Source organism: Epinephelus fuscoguttatus, linkage group LG6, assembly GCF_011397635.1.
Source record: "Epinephelus fuscoguttatus linkage group LG6, E.fuscoguttatus.final_Chr_v1".
NCBI lineage: Eukaryota > Metazoa > Chordata > Actinopteri > Perciformes > Serranidae > Epinephelus > Epinephelus fuscoguttatus.
The window spans coordinates 25,333,531-25,350,486 of record NC_064757.1 but is presented as its reverse complement, the minus strand read 5'-3'; the positions used below and the strand labels follow the sequence as shown (position 1 = coordinate 25,350,486).

The 16,956-nt window shown below is 41.4% G+C and overlaps 1 protein-coding gene across 1 annotated transcript; it reads left to right on the top strand.

The window, feature by feature from the left end:
* The first annotated feature begins 851 nt into the window (after positions 1-851).
* Positions 852-14,199, top strand: LOC125890182 (melanopsin-A-like). Its single transcript, XM_049578692.1, has 9 exons — positions 852-1,018; positions 2,864-2,997; positions 3,537-3,740; positions 6,113-6,284; positions 8,119-8,280; positions 11,311-11,418; positions 11,581-11,743; positions 13,562-13,708; positions 13,801-14,199. The coding sequence occupies exons 1-9, from the start codon at positions 852-854 to the stop codon at positions 14,197-14,199; spliced, it is 1,656 nt and encodes a 551-aa protein (XP_049434649.1).
* The last annotated feature ends 2,757 nt before the right edge of the window (positions 14,200-16,956 follow it).

Genomic DNA, 16,956 nt, shown 5'->3' with positions numbered 1-16,956 from the left:
GAGAGAGGGGAGGAAGTCAGTGTGTTTGAGGAAAAGAGAGAGAGAGTGTGACAAGAGGGCAGGGCTGTGAGAGACACACACAGAGAGAGAGATGAGAGGTTAGGAGTCGCTAGTTGGCAAGATAATCAGAGACAGGCCACTGATTCAGGGCTTGTTGCACACAGCTGGTGTGACGGGTGAAGAGGCTGTAGGCTAACACTGATTGGACGGACAGTGACAATGTGCAACGAGTGGGGGACTTAATATACTGGATGTACATTATCAGCTCCATAACCCAAATATCACACTGGAGATATGAGGTGGAGGACAAGTTGATGAACTGCAGCAGAGTGGAATATCAGCATGGATGTTGCTTCTGAGGGACATTTGGAGATAACTAATGACTGAGCAGCTGTGGACTGTGGATGTAGCATCTAATACTACTGGGTGAACAGTATTTTTTTCACATTCTGCATTTGTCTACAGATGTTTTCTGAATGACATAACATTTTGCATCATAAGAAACACTTTATTTTGTATGGATCGCTCCTTTTTTCTTTCAGCTTTTGCTCCAGAAGTGACGATATAGACATCTCACATCTTCATAAAGTGAACCTCCTCCCTTATATTTAGCACATAATACTAAATGGATGGTTTATGACAAGAAGAACAAGACCTCCTGTCAGTGAAGTGGATCTTGATCCATCTAGACCCCAGTGTAGCATGATCTAAAGAACATAACACAAATCTTCTCTGCATCTCTTGTGCAAATGATACTACTATGGAGGCAAGACTGAAGCAAAGCAAAGTTTACAGACTGGTAAACCCAGTGCATCCTGCAAGGCTGGCAGTCCTGATGAGGTGTTTGAACCATGTGGTCCACTGAGAGCATGGAGCCAGAGAAAGCACACACCCAGAGCAGCTTCTTCAGCAAGGTGGAAGTGCCTGACCATGCTCACTACATCATTGCCTTATTCGTCTTTGTCATCGGGACGCTGGGCATCACTGGCAATGCGCTAGTTATGTTCGCCTTCTATAGGTGGGTCTGTGTGAGTGGTTTATTGTTGTTTCTTTACGTTGAGTCACAGTGTGTGTCTGTTCTTTTCAGTGGATATAATCCGAGCATTCCCTGAGGGGATGCTATAATCACTCAGAGATGTAAAATTCTCACAGAGCTGGAGACAGACTGAGTTGTGTGGATGTGTAAGGGGACGTCTGTGGCTGTTTTAAACGCATTTATGTGTCTGATTTAGGAGGCAACAACCTTTCAGTCAAAGTGGAGAGGCTTTTTGCTGTCTTTAATTCACTGCAGAGTGAGGGTCAGTATCTGTCACGTCTTTATATCCCCAGAGGATCAAAGGGGTTTTCAAAAAGCTGGTGATTATCAGTTAAATAATCTTTGCATCTTAGTGCCCTGCATGAAACATCATCTTAGTTGCATGGCAACAAAGTAGAAAGGTGTGGTGTTCATCACTGGAGTAAATCTGTCCTGTATCCTTGAGAAATGCACTGTACTGAAAAAGTGTCATATTCTGTCTTGAATATTGTGAAACTATCACAGTATTTTTGATGAAAATATGTTTCTGCATTGTAGCTAGAAGGTCATAAATGATATAAGATCACAACTTAGGCTTTTTGCTGTGCTTTTACACAAATGTAATTATTTTCAAGCAGTGTAAAAATTGATTTTATATTGTTGTACTTTTTGAATTAGTAAAATATGCCTTTTTTATTATTTTTTTTTTTTTACTGTCAAATTCACACAACAATCAGATGTGAAGTTCACACAGTTCATTTATAGTCACATGAATGCCATTCTGCAATATGAGTGACTCTTAAATGTAAACTTGTACTTTGAGAAGTCAAAGAGGCATAATAATTTTTTTATTGTGTAATTTGGACCACCACTGACCTGTTGTTGTGCCACTGACGTTAAGAAACTGGGTCAGAGACAGACACAGTTTTGTGTATGTGTGTGCGTGTGTGTGCGCGTGCTGGGGATTGTCAGGAGCTTTTATACTCCATCTGTCCATCACTGAAGATAGATTAGATGGGTTCCATTGTGTTGTGCTGATAATTTGTGTTTACTGAATCAGAAATGCACATGATGTTATGGGTTCCAAGAAAATTCACACACACACACACACACACACACACACACACACAGAGCGAGAGAGAGAGAGATCAATGTCTTTCAAGTGAGATGCCACCCGATATGATGATTTTCCAGGAATGAAGTGAAACACACAGATACACCAGCAGTGATATAAAAACAGACAAGCACTACAACACACATACAAAGCAGGCAAAAACATGTTAACTGGATGACCTCACACACCAAACCTGATTGTTTGGCGTTCAATTAGAGAACAGCCACCTTTAATTCGGACACAGAAACAGAGTTTAATCAATTAAGAGCTGTGGAGGCAGACAGCAGGTCAATACGCTGCTTAATCAAGCTGTCCCGAATGCAGTTTCACACAGAGTTGATCAGTTAAACAAATTATCACTGATTCATGCTGACAATTAAACCGTTCTTGAGTTATGCAGTCAAAGATACTGACAGATACAGCAGAAGTGTAACCAAAGTCATACCCTTTTCCCCTTGAAAGACATGACTGACAGACATTTGGTAAACCACACAGCCAAAGGAGAAGCTAACAGATGCCTGAGTAATTCCGTTAGCTCTTTAACATCTCGATCAAAATCTCTAGAACATTATGTATAGGCTGTACACCTAGTCATACAGTGACTCAGAGGAAGTCAAAAGCTCAGATTTTGACTAAAAGAAAATAAAGGGCAAAAAAAGTGTATATTTTTCACGCTGATCACAAAACTTCCCTTATTTTTCTTCCTGTGTGTGTGTGTGTGTGTGTGTGTGTAGTAACAAGAAGCTCCGTAACCTGCCTAACTACTTCATCATGAACCTGGCGGTCAGTGACTTCCTCATGGCTTTCACACAGTCCCCCATCTTCTTCATCAACTGTCTCTACAAGGAATGGGTGTTTGGAGAAATGGGTAACATTCTTCTTTGTTTTCTAATAGAGCCTGAATCTTTACATCAAAACCAAATGAGATAAAACCAACCCAGTCTCACTCCAGAGTCGTCGAAATCCAACGCTTTGGCAGTGACTTGCGGCGTCAGACACTGACGAAAAAAGCCATCCTTTAACGTCTGCATGATATTTTGCCGGTTGCTGTTATGATTTAACAGTGCTGGGTGGCATCAGGGGGAAATGCAGTGGGACAAGAACGAAGGTTAAGGCAGTGAAAGTCTAAGTAGGGTGGGTGGCAGGGGTGGTGGATGGGTCCAACAAACATTAAACTTCACCCGTGAGAGCCATGTAAGATTCTAAAGCCAAATCCTGTTCTTTTTCCCTAAACCCAACCACGTGCGTTAGTTGCTGGAGGAACAAAAACGTCAATTTGCATTGTTGTACCGACGTAGTGCATTAATTTTGTTGATATGTGACAAGATCGGAGTGAGAATGTGTTGGATGAAACAGGATTCTGCTCTTGTTGTGGTTGTCATTCATATGTGTGTTCCTTCTCTGCAGGCTGTAAGATGTACGCATTTTGTGGTGCCTTGTTTGGCATCACTTCCATGATCAACCTACTGGCCATCTCTATCGACCGTTACATGGTTATCACCAAGCCTCTGCAGGCCATGCACTGGGGCTCCAAGCGAAGAACCGCCCTGGCCATCGTCATGGTCTGGCTTTACTCTTTGGCTTGGAGTCTGGCTCCTCTTGTTGGCTGGAGTGAGTTTCCTCTACCTGGATGTGTTTTCTTATCATGCTGTACATGTACATGTGAAAGTCTAAGACAAACAAGCCAATGACCTGTGCTGTAAAAAAAAAAACCCTGATGTTCGGATAAATGTAACTGATCTCTGTTCACATACACATCAAAGCAAGAAGTCAATCCAGTCAGCAGAAAAAAATGTTCTTATTGTATGTTTTTGCAAACCAGAGATACATTACATCTGTACATTATTTTGTACTTTGAAATTTTGTTTCTCAACACAGTGGTGATCGAATCAAATTAAATCAAGTTTATCTTTATGGCACATTTAAAAAAACCACAGTTGACCAAAGTGCTGTACAAATTTAAAGAATGAGACACAAATACATAGCAATATGTACACAAATATAAAACAGAATAACTCCAGTGAGAACAATTACATATGTAAAAAAAGATTATAAAATACTAAAATATTAAACCACGATAAACAACCAAAGGCCATTGAAAACATGTAGATTTTAAGATTTGTCTTGAAAGTGTCAATGGAGGGTGGACATTTGATTTAGAGTGGAAGGTTATTCCAGAGTTTTCGAGCAGTTACTGCAAAGGCACGATCTCCCTTACCCACCAGCCTTGATCACGGGACAGTTAAAAGGCATTGTTCTGAGAATCTAAGAGGTTGAGAGTTGGAGTAGGGGCAGAGAGGTTGAGAGTTGGAGTAGGGGCAGAGAGGTTAAGCAATAAACTGGGCTGACAGCCCATGTATGGCTTTAAAAACAAATAAAAGAACCTTAAAATCAATCCAGTATTTGACAGGTAGCCAGTGTAATGCTGTCTCTTTTTCTGGCACCAGTGAGGAGTCTCACTGCAGCATTCTGCACCAGCTGCAGGTGAGACAAAGATGACTGGCCGACACCCAGGTACAGAGAGTTGCATTCGCCAAGCCTTTAGAAGCAGTGGTTACAGTCATGTCATTGTGAGAGATGATGGACTTTGGATGATGGAGTTTTGTAATGTTTCGTAGTTGAAAATAACATGGCGTGGTGTGATGGTGTGGTTAGGTTTAGTCACAAAGTCACTTGGTTATGGTTAGGAAATTATCACATTTTGGCGTGAAACATCAACGTTTGGTAGCACAAAAGCAACTGGGAAACAGCGGCCAAGAACACTCAGGTTCTGTGGCTCAAAGGCTGCATAAAACTCTCTGATATGTTGGTGGAAAAAAGTCAGGTAATGTGCCACAAATGCTGCTGAGAAATGCTGTGATGTGCAGTTCAGTGCCACAAATACCCGTGGAAAAACACTCAAAGGATTAACAACAAGTGTTGTAGGTTTCAAATAGTGGTCTGCACTTTGACAGGCATCTCACTTAGGTATTATGCCATCCACCACCCCCACCACATCCTGCTGCAAAAGTCAGCTTATTGTTAAGTCCCCGGTCTAGGGGCACGTAGACATAACATGCTGTGACTCCCCACTCTTCCCACTCCCAAAGAATGCCAGCTACGGGCTATTTTAGACAACAAAGTCAGCAGTTTATTTGACTCCTGAGTTGAGTGGTGCCCAAAACAACAAACCAAAATATATTCATGGACCCTAAACTTACCTAACAAAAACAAACGTGAAACAAAAGCGAGTTTCTAACGTAAACTTTGACAATACAGAGCAAGAGATAAGAACATGGCAGTGCCAAACAAAAAGGGCTTCTCACTCCTATTACCCTTTGTCCATAGTCAATAGAAAGCTCAACATTTCCTTATTTTGGTACTTCAAAATAATAGTTTATACATAACACAATAAGGGGGGAATTTTATTGTGAAGAATCTATAGGAAATGAAATGTGGTGTTACTAAATTAGCAGAACTTTCTTAGCAGCTTCTCTTCAATTAAGACAAGTCTAATAATATGGCGGGGGGGGGCACAGTGAGATGTTGATGAAGAGCTGCAGGCAACAGGCTCTTACTGCACCTCTGCAAACAGCTCACCTCCAACAGGTAAACCTATTTTACCTGCCCTGCTGTAGAAAAACTCATGCAGCAAAAATAACAGGGGACTTCAGCTGTGGATCAGCTGGCTGCTTTTAAACGTCATCACTTAAGACAAGCCATCATAAGTTTAAGATGCACCTTCAAGAAGGTAGCCCTGTTGGCAGAAAAATACAAGCACATCAGTGCAAAAATGACCGGGGTTATAACATTATATATTACATCACATTAGAAACATTGATATGATTTCTATAAAATGTACAAATGTAGCCTGTTCATGGTTTGCGTAGACGTGCAACGTGAATATTTCCTTTTGGCGACTGGGCTGCTTATGTCAAACAAAATGCAGAACCATTGATGTTTCACTCGATATTTTACTTCCTGATGTTCTCTCACCATTTTAGGCTCCTATATCCCGGAGGGCCTGATGACATCTTGCACATGGGATTACGTCACGTACACATTGGCCAATAGGAGCTACACTATGATGCTGTGCTGTTTTGTTTTCTTCATTCCACTGGGAATCATCTTTTACTGCTATCTCTTTATGTTTCTGGCCATACGCAAGACTGGCAGGTACTCTAACTCTTACATACAGTACAGGCCAAAAGTTTGGACACACCTTCTCATTCAATGCGTTTTCTTTATTTTCATGACTATTTACATTGTAGATTCTCACTGAAGGCATCAAAACTATGAATGAACACATGTGGAGTTATGTACTTAACAAAAAAAGGTGAAATAACTGAAAACATGTTTTATATTCTAGTTTCTTCAAAATAGCCACCCTTTGCTCTGATTACTGCTTTGCACACTCTTGGCATTCTCTCCATGAGCTTCAAGAGGTAGTCACCTGAAATGGTTTCCACTTCACAGGTGTGCCTTATCAGGGTTAATTAGTGGAATTTCTTTCTTTATCAATGGGGTTGGGACCATCAGTTGTGTTGTGCAGAAGTCAGGTTAATACACAGCCGACAGCCCTATTGGACAACTGTTAAAATTCATATTATGGCAAGAACCAACCAGCTAACTAAAGAAAAACGAGTGGCCATCATTACTTTAAGAAATGAAGGTCAGTCAGTCTGGAAAATTGCAAAAACTTTAAATGTGTCCCCAAGTGGAGTCGCAAAAACCATCAAGTGCTACAACGAAACTGCACACATGAGGACCGACCCAGGAAAGGAAGACCAAGAGTCACCTCTGCTTCTGAGGATAAGTTCATCCGAGTCACCAGCCTCAGAAATCGCAAGTTAACAGCAGCTCAGATCAGAGAGCAGATGAATGCCACACAGAGTTCTAGCAGCAGACCCATCTCTAGAACAACTGTTAAGAGGAGACTGCGCGAATCAGGCCTTCATGGTCAAATAGCTGCTAGGAAACCACTGCTAAGGAGAGGCAACAAGCAGAAGAGATTTGTTTGGGCCAAGAAACACAAGGAATGGACATTAGACCAGTGGAAATCTGTGCTTTGGTCTGATGAGTCCAAATTTGAGATCTTTGGTTCCAACCGCCGTGTCTTTGTGAGACGCAGAAAAGGTGAACGGATGGATTCCACATGCCTGGTTCCCACTGTGAAGCATGGAGGAGGAGGTGTGATGGTGTGGGGGTGTTTTGCTGGTGACACTGTTGGGGATTTATTCAAAATTGAAGGCACACTGAACCAGCATGGCTACCACAGCATCCTGCAGCAACATGCCATCCCATCCGGTTTGCGTTTAGTTGGACGATCATTTATTTTTCAACAGGACAATGACCCCAAACACACCTCCAGGCTGTGTAAGGGCTATTTGACCAAGAAGGAGAGTGCTGCGGCAGATGACCTGGCCTCCACAGTCACCGGACCTGAACCCAATTGAGATGGTTTGGGGTGAGCTGGACCGCAGAGTGAAGGCAAAGGGGCCAACAAGTGCTAAACACCTCTGGGAACTCCTTCAAGACTGTTGGAAAACCATTTCAGGTGACTACCTCTTGAAGCTCATTGAGAGAATGCCAAGAGTGTGCAAAGCAGTAATCAGAGCAAAGGGTGGCTATTTTGAAGAAACTAGAATATAAAACATGTTTTCAGTTATTTCACCTTTTTTTGTTAAGTACATAACTCCACATGTGTTCATTCATAGTTTTGATGCCTTCAGTGAGAATCTACAATGTAAATAGTCATGAAAATAAAGAAAACACATTGAATGAGAAGGTGTGTCCAAACTTTTGGCCTGTACTGTATGTGTATGTAGTATGTGTATGTCAAGCCCCAAACTGCTGTCACACTGTATGAATAGTATATCTGAAGAAGTGAATATTCAGACTCTTAAAGAATTCGCTAAACCTTCGAGTATCACATGAATAACCTGAACTTTGCTTTGGGGTCCAGCTCTCTCTCTCTTTAACTACCCCCTCCATGCTGCTCCACCTACAGGGAAGTCGAGCGTTTGGGCACTCAGGTGAGGAAATCCACCCTGATCCAGCAGAAGTCTCTGAGGAGCGAGTGGAAGTTGGCAAAGATCGCATTTGTCGTCATTGTGGTTTATGTCCTCTCCTGGTCACCGTATGCCTGTGTCACACTGATTTCCTGGGCGGGGTAAGACTTCTTTCATTGATTAAAATGTTTTCACTGTAATGGTTTTAGTGTGTTTGTATTCTGTGTCTTTTGCATGTACCTTTATCAACAACTCTGCTATGTTGATCAGTGCTCTGTGAAGACTCCAACCAGTCACTTTTCAATATACATATAATGGCTCATTGTCAGTGAAGTAATGGTTAGGACGGTGTAACCAGTGTGTGCTCAGTGTATGTACAAGGGACATTGTTAGACACATGATGAAAAACTAATGAATATGACAAAATCCCAAAGTATTTACAGTCCATGCAACTAACTAGTAAACACACAACACACAGAAAATGTGGCTGAGGGGGAGACACATTTCACTTGACTGTTGGAGTGTTGTGTGATATTTAAAAAATGAAATATTGATATCATGTTAATAATACACTTCTAATAATATCATGTAAATAATCTGGTGCCCCTTAAATCCTCTTAAATCTCCTTCTTTCCATAGCTTCCATGGCTAGTAAACAAAGTAAAACATGAATTTAAAACTTTTTTTTTCCAAAAATGTCTTCAAAAATTGCAATAATACTGTTATCGTGATTCTTTCAGACAAGATACCCGTGTGGTGAAAATCTGATATAATGCCTTCCCTATTTTGAGGTAACACTGTCCATTGCTTCTCACGCCATTTGAGCACCCGCTCTCTGTACTTGCTGAAAGAGTTTTCAGTGATACCAGAGATATTCTTTATGTGCAGTGTAGCGTGCTCCTCATGTTAACATGCTAAACATGTTGCACAATAAATTTTAAATGGAAAAGCTGTTGTGGAGGAGGTACAACAGCAGCACTTGTAGTTGGGTTTACAACCTCCATGATGTGGTTTAAACAGAAGAAGGTTTCTGCTGTCCTACATGCACTAAACCAGTGGTTCCAAACTGGTCCAGTCATTAGTTCAAAGTCCTCAAAGTTTAACACATTCAGCCTCATGCTTGTGTTTGGCCATGTCGTTGAGCTAGTTTACTGTCTCTGTCAAGTAGCTGTTGGTTAGTCTCACGCTCTACAGCAGGAAACAACACTTCAAAATAAAAGCTTGTACCGGAAATACACTGTACTTCAAAAATAAAGAGTGGTTTTTTGGTTTTTTTTTACAAACTTTACACGTTGGAGTCACTTGTGGTCCATTCAGAATGGACCTGTGACCCACTTTTGGCCCGCGACCCACCGATTTAGAACCACTGCATATAGAGAAACCATTAGAGTCCTGAAAATTTTCTCTTTGTCTAGATCTTAAAGCTATAGTGTGTAACTTCTGTCACCTCCCAGCGGATAATGCGTTATTACAACTAATAAGCCGGCGGCACTTCCATGTACACAGAGTAACACTCGCCACACACCGTGTACACAGAGTAACACTTGCCTTTGTGGTAGGATCCACTTCTGAACCGTGTCTCGGCCGCTTCTCCGCCATGTTGCTTTCTCTTTCTACCTGCGCTCTACCTCTTGCTATGACACTCTCCGCTCTTCCTCTCCCTCCCTTCTTGTTGTGAGGAAGCATTTCCTGTGCGCCAGCGCGGGAATGTCGCCGGTCGACACGCAAACTAAAAATGATATATATTGAAAAATACTGTGAGATGTTAGAGGAGCCGATCGGCTTAATCAGCATTGTGTCATCTCCTGTAGTAGTGGCTTGGGTGAAACGAACATTTACGGACCTGTAGAAGTTACGCACTACAGCTTTAAAGTGTGAATTTCTGTGTATATCTTAAAAAAACATGCACACTGGGCATTCGTTTCTTTTATGATAGATGAAGTGCAGCAATGCATTGTCAGTGAGTAGCAAATTGTTGCAGTAGAGCTGACAGATGTTTTACAAAAAGTATGGGAACAGTGTCTTTCTCTTCTGTCTTTCCATTGCTTCTCAGATTTCCTTGTACAAGCAGTCACAAACTAAACTGCAGCATAAATACATCTAGTGTTGTTTGATCTTATCATATTCTATGTGCCTGCTACTTTAAAGGTTCTGTAGGTGGCCATTACGAACATTAATATGGCAGTAAGCAACTATTTGCTATGTAAAGATATAGTGGAGTAATGGTGTCCTAAGTAGAAACGAAGGCACACTACCCCTGCGTGTGTTGTAAAGCGTGTTAAGTTGGTCCATCCATACATGCATTAATATGCGTGTATATCCCACTGGCTAGCTCATTGCTGCGACTTTGCACTGCACTTATAAAGCAGTTACTTCTGATATTGGGGTGGCATCGTCGTCATGGAGGTGCAACGCCCACACCCCAGTTCCCCTATGGGTTACTCACTGTTAGCTCTGACAGCACTGTTGCCACGTGTTAAGCACTGTTTATAGAGTTAGCACAATTAGCTTCTAGCCACTAGCTCACCCACCTCCATGTTGACAACTGTGTCCAGAGAAATCATTTGCTCTTAATTTTGCATAGAGCCCCTTTTTTAAGAATTAAATGAGGTTTAATTCTTAGGAAACCCACGTGCAGCAGACATTTTGTATTAAAGTCCAATAACCGCCATGGTCCACTCTGACTTGGAGTATGGACGGTGTGCTGGTTATTTGGATAAAAATCTCCCAAAAATGGCATGGAATATGTCATTACATAATGTTGTGTCATCCAAAGGCCAAGTATGAGTGACATACAACAGACGGTGAGGTTGCTCATATGTCCTTATCCAACCTATCACAACATTCACCAAACCACATGTCTCTCCTGGGACATACAGAAGGATGAGGTGTAGTTATGTAACTCTAAAATCACATCTTTTCCTTGCTCATTCACAGAGGAAAGTTATCCTCACACACACACAAACACACACACAGACACACACAATCAGATGGACTGAACCACCGCTCTGTGGCAGCTGGTACTTTTTAGTTAATCCCTGATCCAATATGCCCCTTCATTATGTTACAAAATATTGAAAGATAAAGGGAACTTTGGGTTGTGGTGGGCATGTGGTGTTGTCATGCTACCAACAAAGGACTACAAGATAAACATATTTTGTTCAAACTGCTGTTGTTCTTTGTTTATTCAGGCATGCAAACATCCTGTCACCGTACTCCAAGGCTGTCCCTGCAATCATAGCAAAAGCCTCCACCATCTACAACCCTTTCATCTATGCTATCATACACAACAAATACAGGTAAATGATGAATCAGTGTCATTGTGTTTCTGTCTTACCTTCACTCTCTTTATCATCCCGTATTATATCTTGTATTGGAAGTCACAGTTCATATCTGACTTTACAAGACTTCAAAATAAAGTGAGGGTATCCATGTTTTCCTGTTGTTGTGTGTTTTATCAGGATGACTCTGGCAGAGAAGTTTCCCTGCCTGTGGTTTCTGTCTCCCACTCCTCGGAAGGAGTGCATCTCCTCCTCCATCAGCGAGTCCTCGTACAGGGACTCCATCATTAGCAGACAGTCCACAGCATCAAGGACTCACTTCATTTCAGCTTCCTCTGACATGGTAATCTTTTCTTTAAAACCTGTATTTTGTTGTCCTATAAGATGGCTTTTACTGACTATCACTGAGTTAATCATAAGAATTCTGATGTCACTGGCGTTATTTTGTGGGGCCAGGACACAGGGGACACGTCCACCCTCAATACTTAACATGTGCATTCATGGGGCGCCCCGTAGCTCAGTAGGTAGAGTATCATCCCATATACAAAGGCGATGTCCTTGCTGCAGCCTCCCTGGATTCAGTTCCAGCCTGTGGCCCTTCACTGCATGTCATCATCTGTCTCTCTTCTCCCTCCACACTCACCCTGTCTCAACAATTTAAGGCAAAAAGCCCAAAAATATATACCCTTAAAAAAAAAAAAAAAGAACATGTGCTTTTGTTATTTAATATATTCTGACAAAAATAGATACATTTCCACTTAAATTAATGCAGAAAAGACACAAATTGGTGTAAAAAAAAATACACCTGAATGCAGGAAAATCAGTGTTTCATACTCAAAATTTTATGGGTTAGGACCTCATACCATTGCAGAAATATGCTTGGCACAGGTGGCCTAATATATTGCAAAGAGCGACTGCATAAGCAAAATATTTTTAAAGGAATTGATGTTTTAATAAAAAACACTGGACATTTTCTGAGTGTTCAAAACAGCTGATTTAGGTCCTGTTTATACGACAACAATTTCAACTGAGAACAGCAGACTTTAGTTGCGTTTTGGCTAATCGTTTACATGACAGCAGTGTTTTGGGTGCCTGAAAACACAACGTTTATTTTTTAGGAAACAGCACCATCGCCGTTGTCATGTAAACTTGCAATATGCAGTCCCTCGGAAAACAGAGACTTTTCGCACATGTGCATTACGCTTCCAGTCACTAGGCATGCGCAAAAAAGTCAACCATCACAACAACAACAATGGCGGACTCCGGAGCTCTGTTTGTGCTGCTCACCCTACTGAATTTATCAACGCTTCTCCAGCAAAGTGTTTTAAGATTTACTGTAGCAACTCCACCTCGTCGTCCGTCCAGACAAACGTTTGTGCGGTTGCCATTTTGTTTGTTTATACATCACCGCTCTGTAGAAGGAAGTGCATGTGCACAGGCGCATGTTGTTTCATTGCAAAGTCACACTGCCAACTACTGGCCTGGCATGTATACTGCAGCATTTTTGGTCATTTTTGCAGATCCATGTGCACGGCAATTGTTATCAAAGCGTTGTCGTCTGAATGCAGAACTTTTTTCAAAACAAAAATGAGAAACAATTCTGTTTTCAGTGGATCATTTTTGTGTAAACGTGGCCTTACTCTTTGGGACAGAATCAGAAAAGATTGGGGAGTTTTTCCTTATCCGCTGTGAGGGTCCAAAGGACAGAGGGATGTTGTATGCTGTAAAGCCCTGTGAGGCAAATTGTGATTTGTGATATTGGGCTTTATAAATAAAATTGATTGAAATTGATTGAAAAGAAGTTTTTCATAACAGGCTAAAAGCTAAATACAATCCAAGATAAAGCCCAGCATCTTCACTTGCTTTTATTATTCATGAGATCATCTACAACTGAAATCTTGTTGCATGGTATAATTATTTTAACATCTTCTATGAGTCGTGTCCAGTGCCATTATAAGACGTACAGTAAATGTGAACCTTACCGAGCTTGACCATCACCATATTATGTAAAGGTTATCATTCTGTTGCTTTAGTTTCTTGAGTTTCGCTCTCAGAGAAACTTGTTCATGTTTAACCTTTTACCTGAAATTAAACTACGTGTTGAGGTAAGGTCATCTTACTATTTTAGCTCAGCACACATCAATTCTGTTCTTTCTTAAAGGTATTAAGGGATGTAGAGATGGAGCCTTTGGGAAGGAAGTCAGGTGCTTCCTTCAGAAGCCTGCCATCATACAGACAGTCTTCGAGAGGCAGGTCTTATAAGAAACAATTAGAGCGGAGGACCACCAAGACCCAGCTAGCAGAGAAGGTGAGGAAACACAATACAAGAAAAGTATGACATCAAATCAGATATGTTTGGAGTTATTAAGGAAACTGTTTGTTTTTTTTTCACATTGCCAGCACCCGTCCACCATGAATGAATCATTGAACAACCGTGACCATGAACTGGTTTCCACCTCTCTCACAGTCGCCACTCTCCCCCTACTGGTCCTCACCAGGAAGCGCAGCCAGAGTCTGACCAATGAGATTTCAGATGCACGGGAGAAGAAAGGCAGCATCAGCGACTGCCACAAGAGCGACTCTTTTGACTCTCTGAATTTTGGAAAAATCAAGTGCACTGACCCCATGTCGCCTCAGGGTGTCCCTCGCATTATCGTCATCAGCCCCACGTCTGAGAGCAGCCTCATCAAGCATGACAGCATCTGCTTAGAAGACAGTGTCGAGGCGATGGAGAACAATGTTTTTGTCAGCCTGAACTTCTCATCTGAAGTCTTTGAGGCGGTGGAGCTTCTCTCTTGACCAACTGCTCGCTGAACAATAATAACCCTAGTATTTTTTTTCCACTGAAGCTATATTATTAACTATATTTGTCACCACAGACCACACAATGCTCTTCTCTCCAGGCTGTGGACAAAGTAATCATCCACTGAACTGAACCATTTACAATCTGTTTCTGCTTGTTGACTCATCCTGTAGATCCATGCCACTCTCTTGCTTAGATAACTGGAGTGTAGAAGAAACGTTGGTATGCAAAATGAAACAGCATGACCTGGTTGTGGTATGCAGTGTGCAGTATTTGTCAGATTTTGGCAGGGGCAGGTGCACCCTGAGGAGCAGCATGGACTGCAGCATATTTTTGTTAGATCCCTCAAAAATGACAGTGTAACAACGTATTCTCATGATTTTGGGGGCCAAGCTTGACATGCTGGATCCTTAGTTTAGCTACTCAAGCCAAAGATTTTGAAACTGTGATGTGAAGTTTTGAACTGAAATGTTTATATTGTAATTCATTTAGGCACTTCATGGATTTTCTGCAGGAGACTTGAAGAGAAGACATTTGCATCTGAAACCAGACCAGTTCAAAGAAAGAACAATGGTTTATTATCCACCTTAATGGGGAAAAATGTGACCCAAAAAAAGCAAGATTTCTGCTCATTCTTAGTCCTATAACAACTGTAAGCAAGGACAGCCATTGTAGGTTGTGAGGATGTTTTTATAAAGTATATATATTCAGTTCTCGTCTCGTGGTAGCAGCCTAGTTCCTTTGGACAGTGTGGGCCTCTCCAGCTTTTTATTAGCAGTGAGACAGCGGTGTAATCAAAGCGTGGGGCTGTTAATACTGGTCAGGAGGCTGAGGCGGAGTTAAATGTGTCTCATAAAACAATGAACTTTTAAAATTTTCTTTGTGGTGACTTTATTGTGTCTGTGTATGTATTGTGTGGACACTGTGATTTGTTCCACTGTTCCCTTGGACTATTCCTACTCATATTAACAAAAACAAACTTTATTGTACTGCTTTTGTTGCTTGTGAATGCTGCAGTGTTGTTTCCAGTGATCAGAGTGAGTGTGATTCAAATGTATTCAGTTTATATTCAGTACACGCATGACCAAAGATGTTTGGTGAAAACTGTGTTCATTTTATTATTATTATTTTCGGATGGTTAATTTATGGCACTTTCTGAATTACTCCAGTCGATGAATGTTGTCTCCTCTTGCTCTTAAAGTGGAGATGAAACACTGAACAGTATAACTGTGGTTTGTTTGATTTTTATTTAAGGGAAGATATGACACTAAAATGAACTTGACATCCACCTAGATTTTCCAGAAAAGTAGATAGTATTTCACTTTTTCACCAGCAAGGCATTTTTCAACAAGCCATAATTTGTGATGTCACGAGAATGGTTTTTTAATGGGAGCACATGATTTCCGCGGGCTGTTTTCATTATTGCTGTGACCTGACGTGCCTGATTTCACAGCAGCTTTTCTCGTAAAATTGCAACTCATGTTTTTGAATTTTTTTTTTTATTTTTTTTTTAATTGCAAAAATTGTTTTGCTGCTGTCTCACATTCAGAGCATATTGTTATGAGCATTCAGTGTTTCCCACAGAATTAGAATCTGTTTATAATAGTTTTGGGGGTTTGGGATGTTGTTGCTGCTGTTCGACGCACGAACACAGTGCTGAAGGACTTTGCCCACAAGAGGCTCTCCTCCTGCTCTCTCTGCATTGTTAGCACAAGTTGACGCAGCACACTGTGATCTCATTACTACTCGTCATATTTTCCTGCTTGGGCCAAGACTCTGCAGCAGCTAACAGCTGACACTGAGCTGTTAGCAGCAACTCAACCAACCAACCGCAAAACAGCTGTCAACCTCTTAATAACCATTTGGTAACATTAGCTATGTGATGCTAACAGTTAGCCCTGCCACTGTGTGACTGTGACTTAAGTCACAAAGCTCTGGTCTCGCAGTAGTAGCAAAATGATATTTTACTGCTTTTAAATAGTCAAATTTGCGGTAAAGTTGCGGTGACTGTACGAAATTGCAAGGTTGCGCATAACTCAGGGGGATTGGCTGAATTTGCATTACTTGTTGCGTTCACAACATTGCAGAATCCTTGAGTACAACACTGTACTTCAGACTAGTTAAGTGTTGATACAGTGGAGTTTAAGAGGATTGATGAGATACCAAGAACCAGATACATCAAAACCACCAAGAAGACCAAATATAGTGGTAAGACATGTTGCAATTGACAGCGCCGAAGATGACAATGAAGAGTTGCTTGAACTTGCCCCCTCCCCCCCCAAAAAATGGTATCACGTACTGTAAGAAGAACTGTTGGGCTTGAGGGCCACTTGAACCTAGCCCCTTGTGCGTGTTAGGCTAGATAGCTGGTGATGCTTGTTTGGTTTTGCGTTTGTGTGCCCATCCTCTTCTCAGTGTACATGATAAACCTTGACGTGGAGGCACCAACAAAATCTTTGCACTGGCCATGAAAAATGTAAAATCCGAGAACAAAACAGCCATCAAGATCCAAAACATATTTTACAGTGCCAAGTTTACCAAGCCAAGCTCAACATCTCTCACAGGCAAATAAGCGGACAACAAGCTTTTTTTTTGTTGTTGTTAATATTATTTTTGGGGCTTTTTTTGCCTTTACTGACAGGACAGTTTCAAGCATGAAGAAGGGAAAGACAGCATGGGCTGGAATCAAGCCCTACAGCTGCTGTGGCAGGGACATTCCCTTTGTGAATGGGACACCCACTCTGCCCACTGAG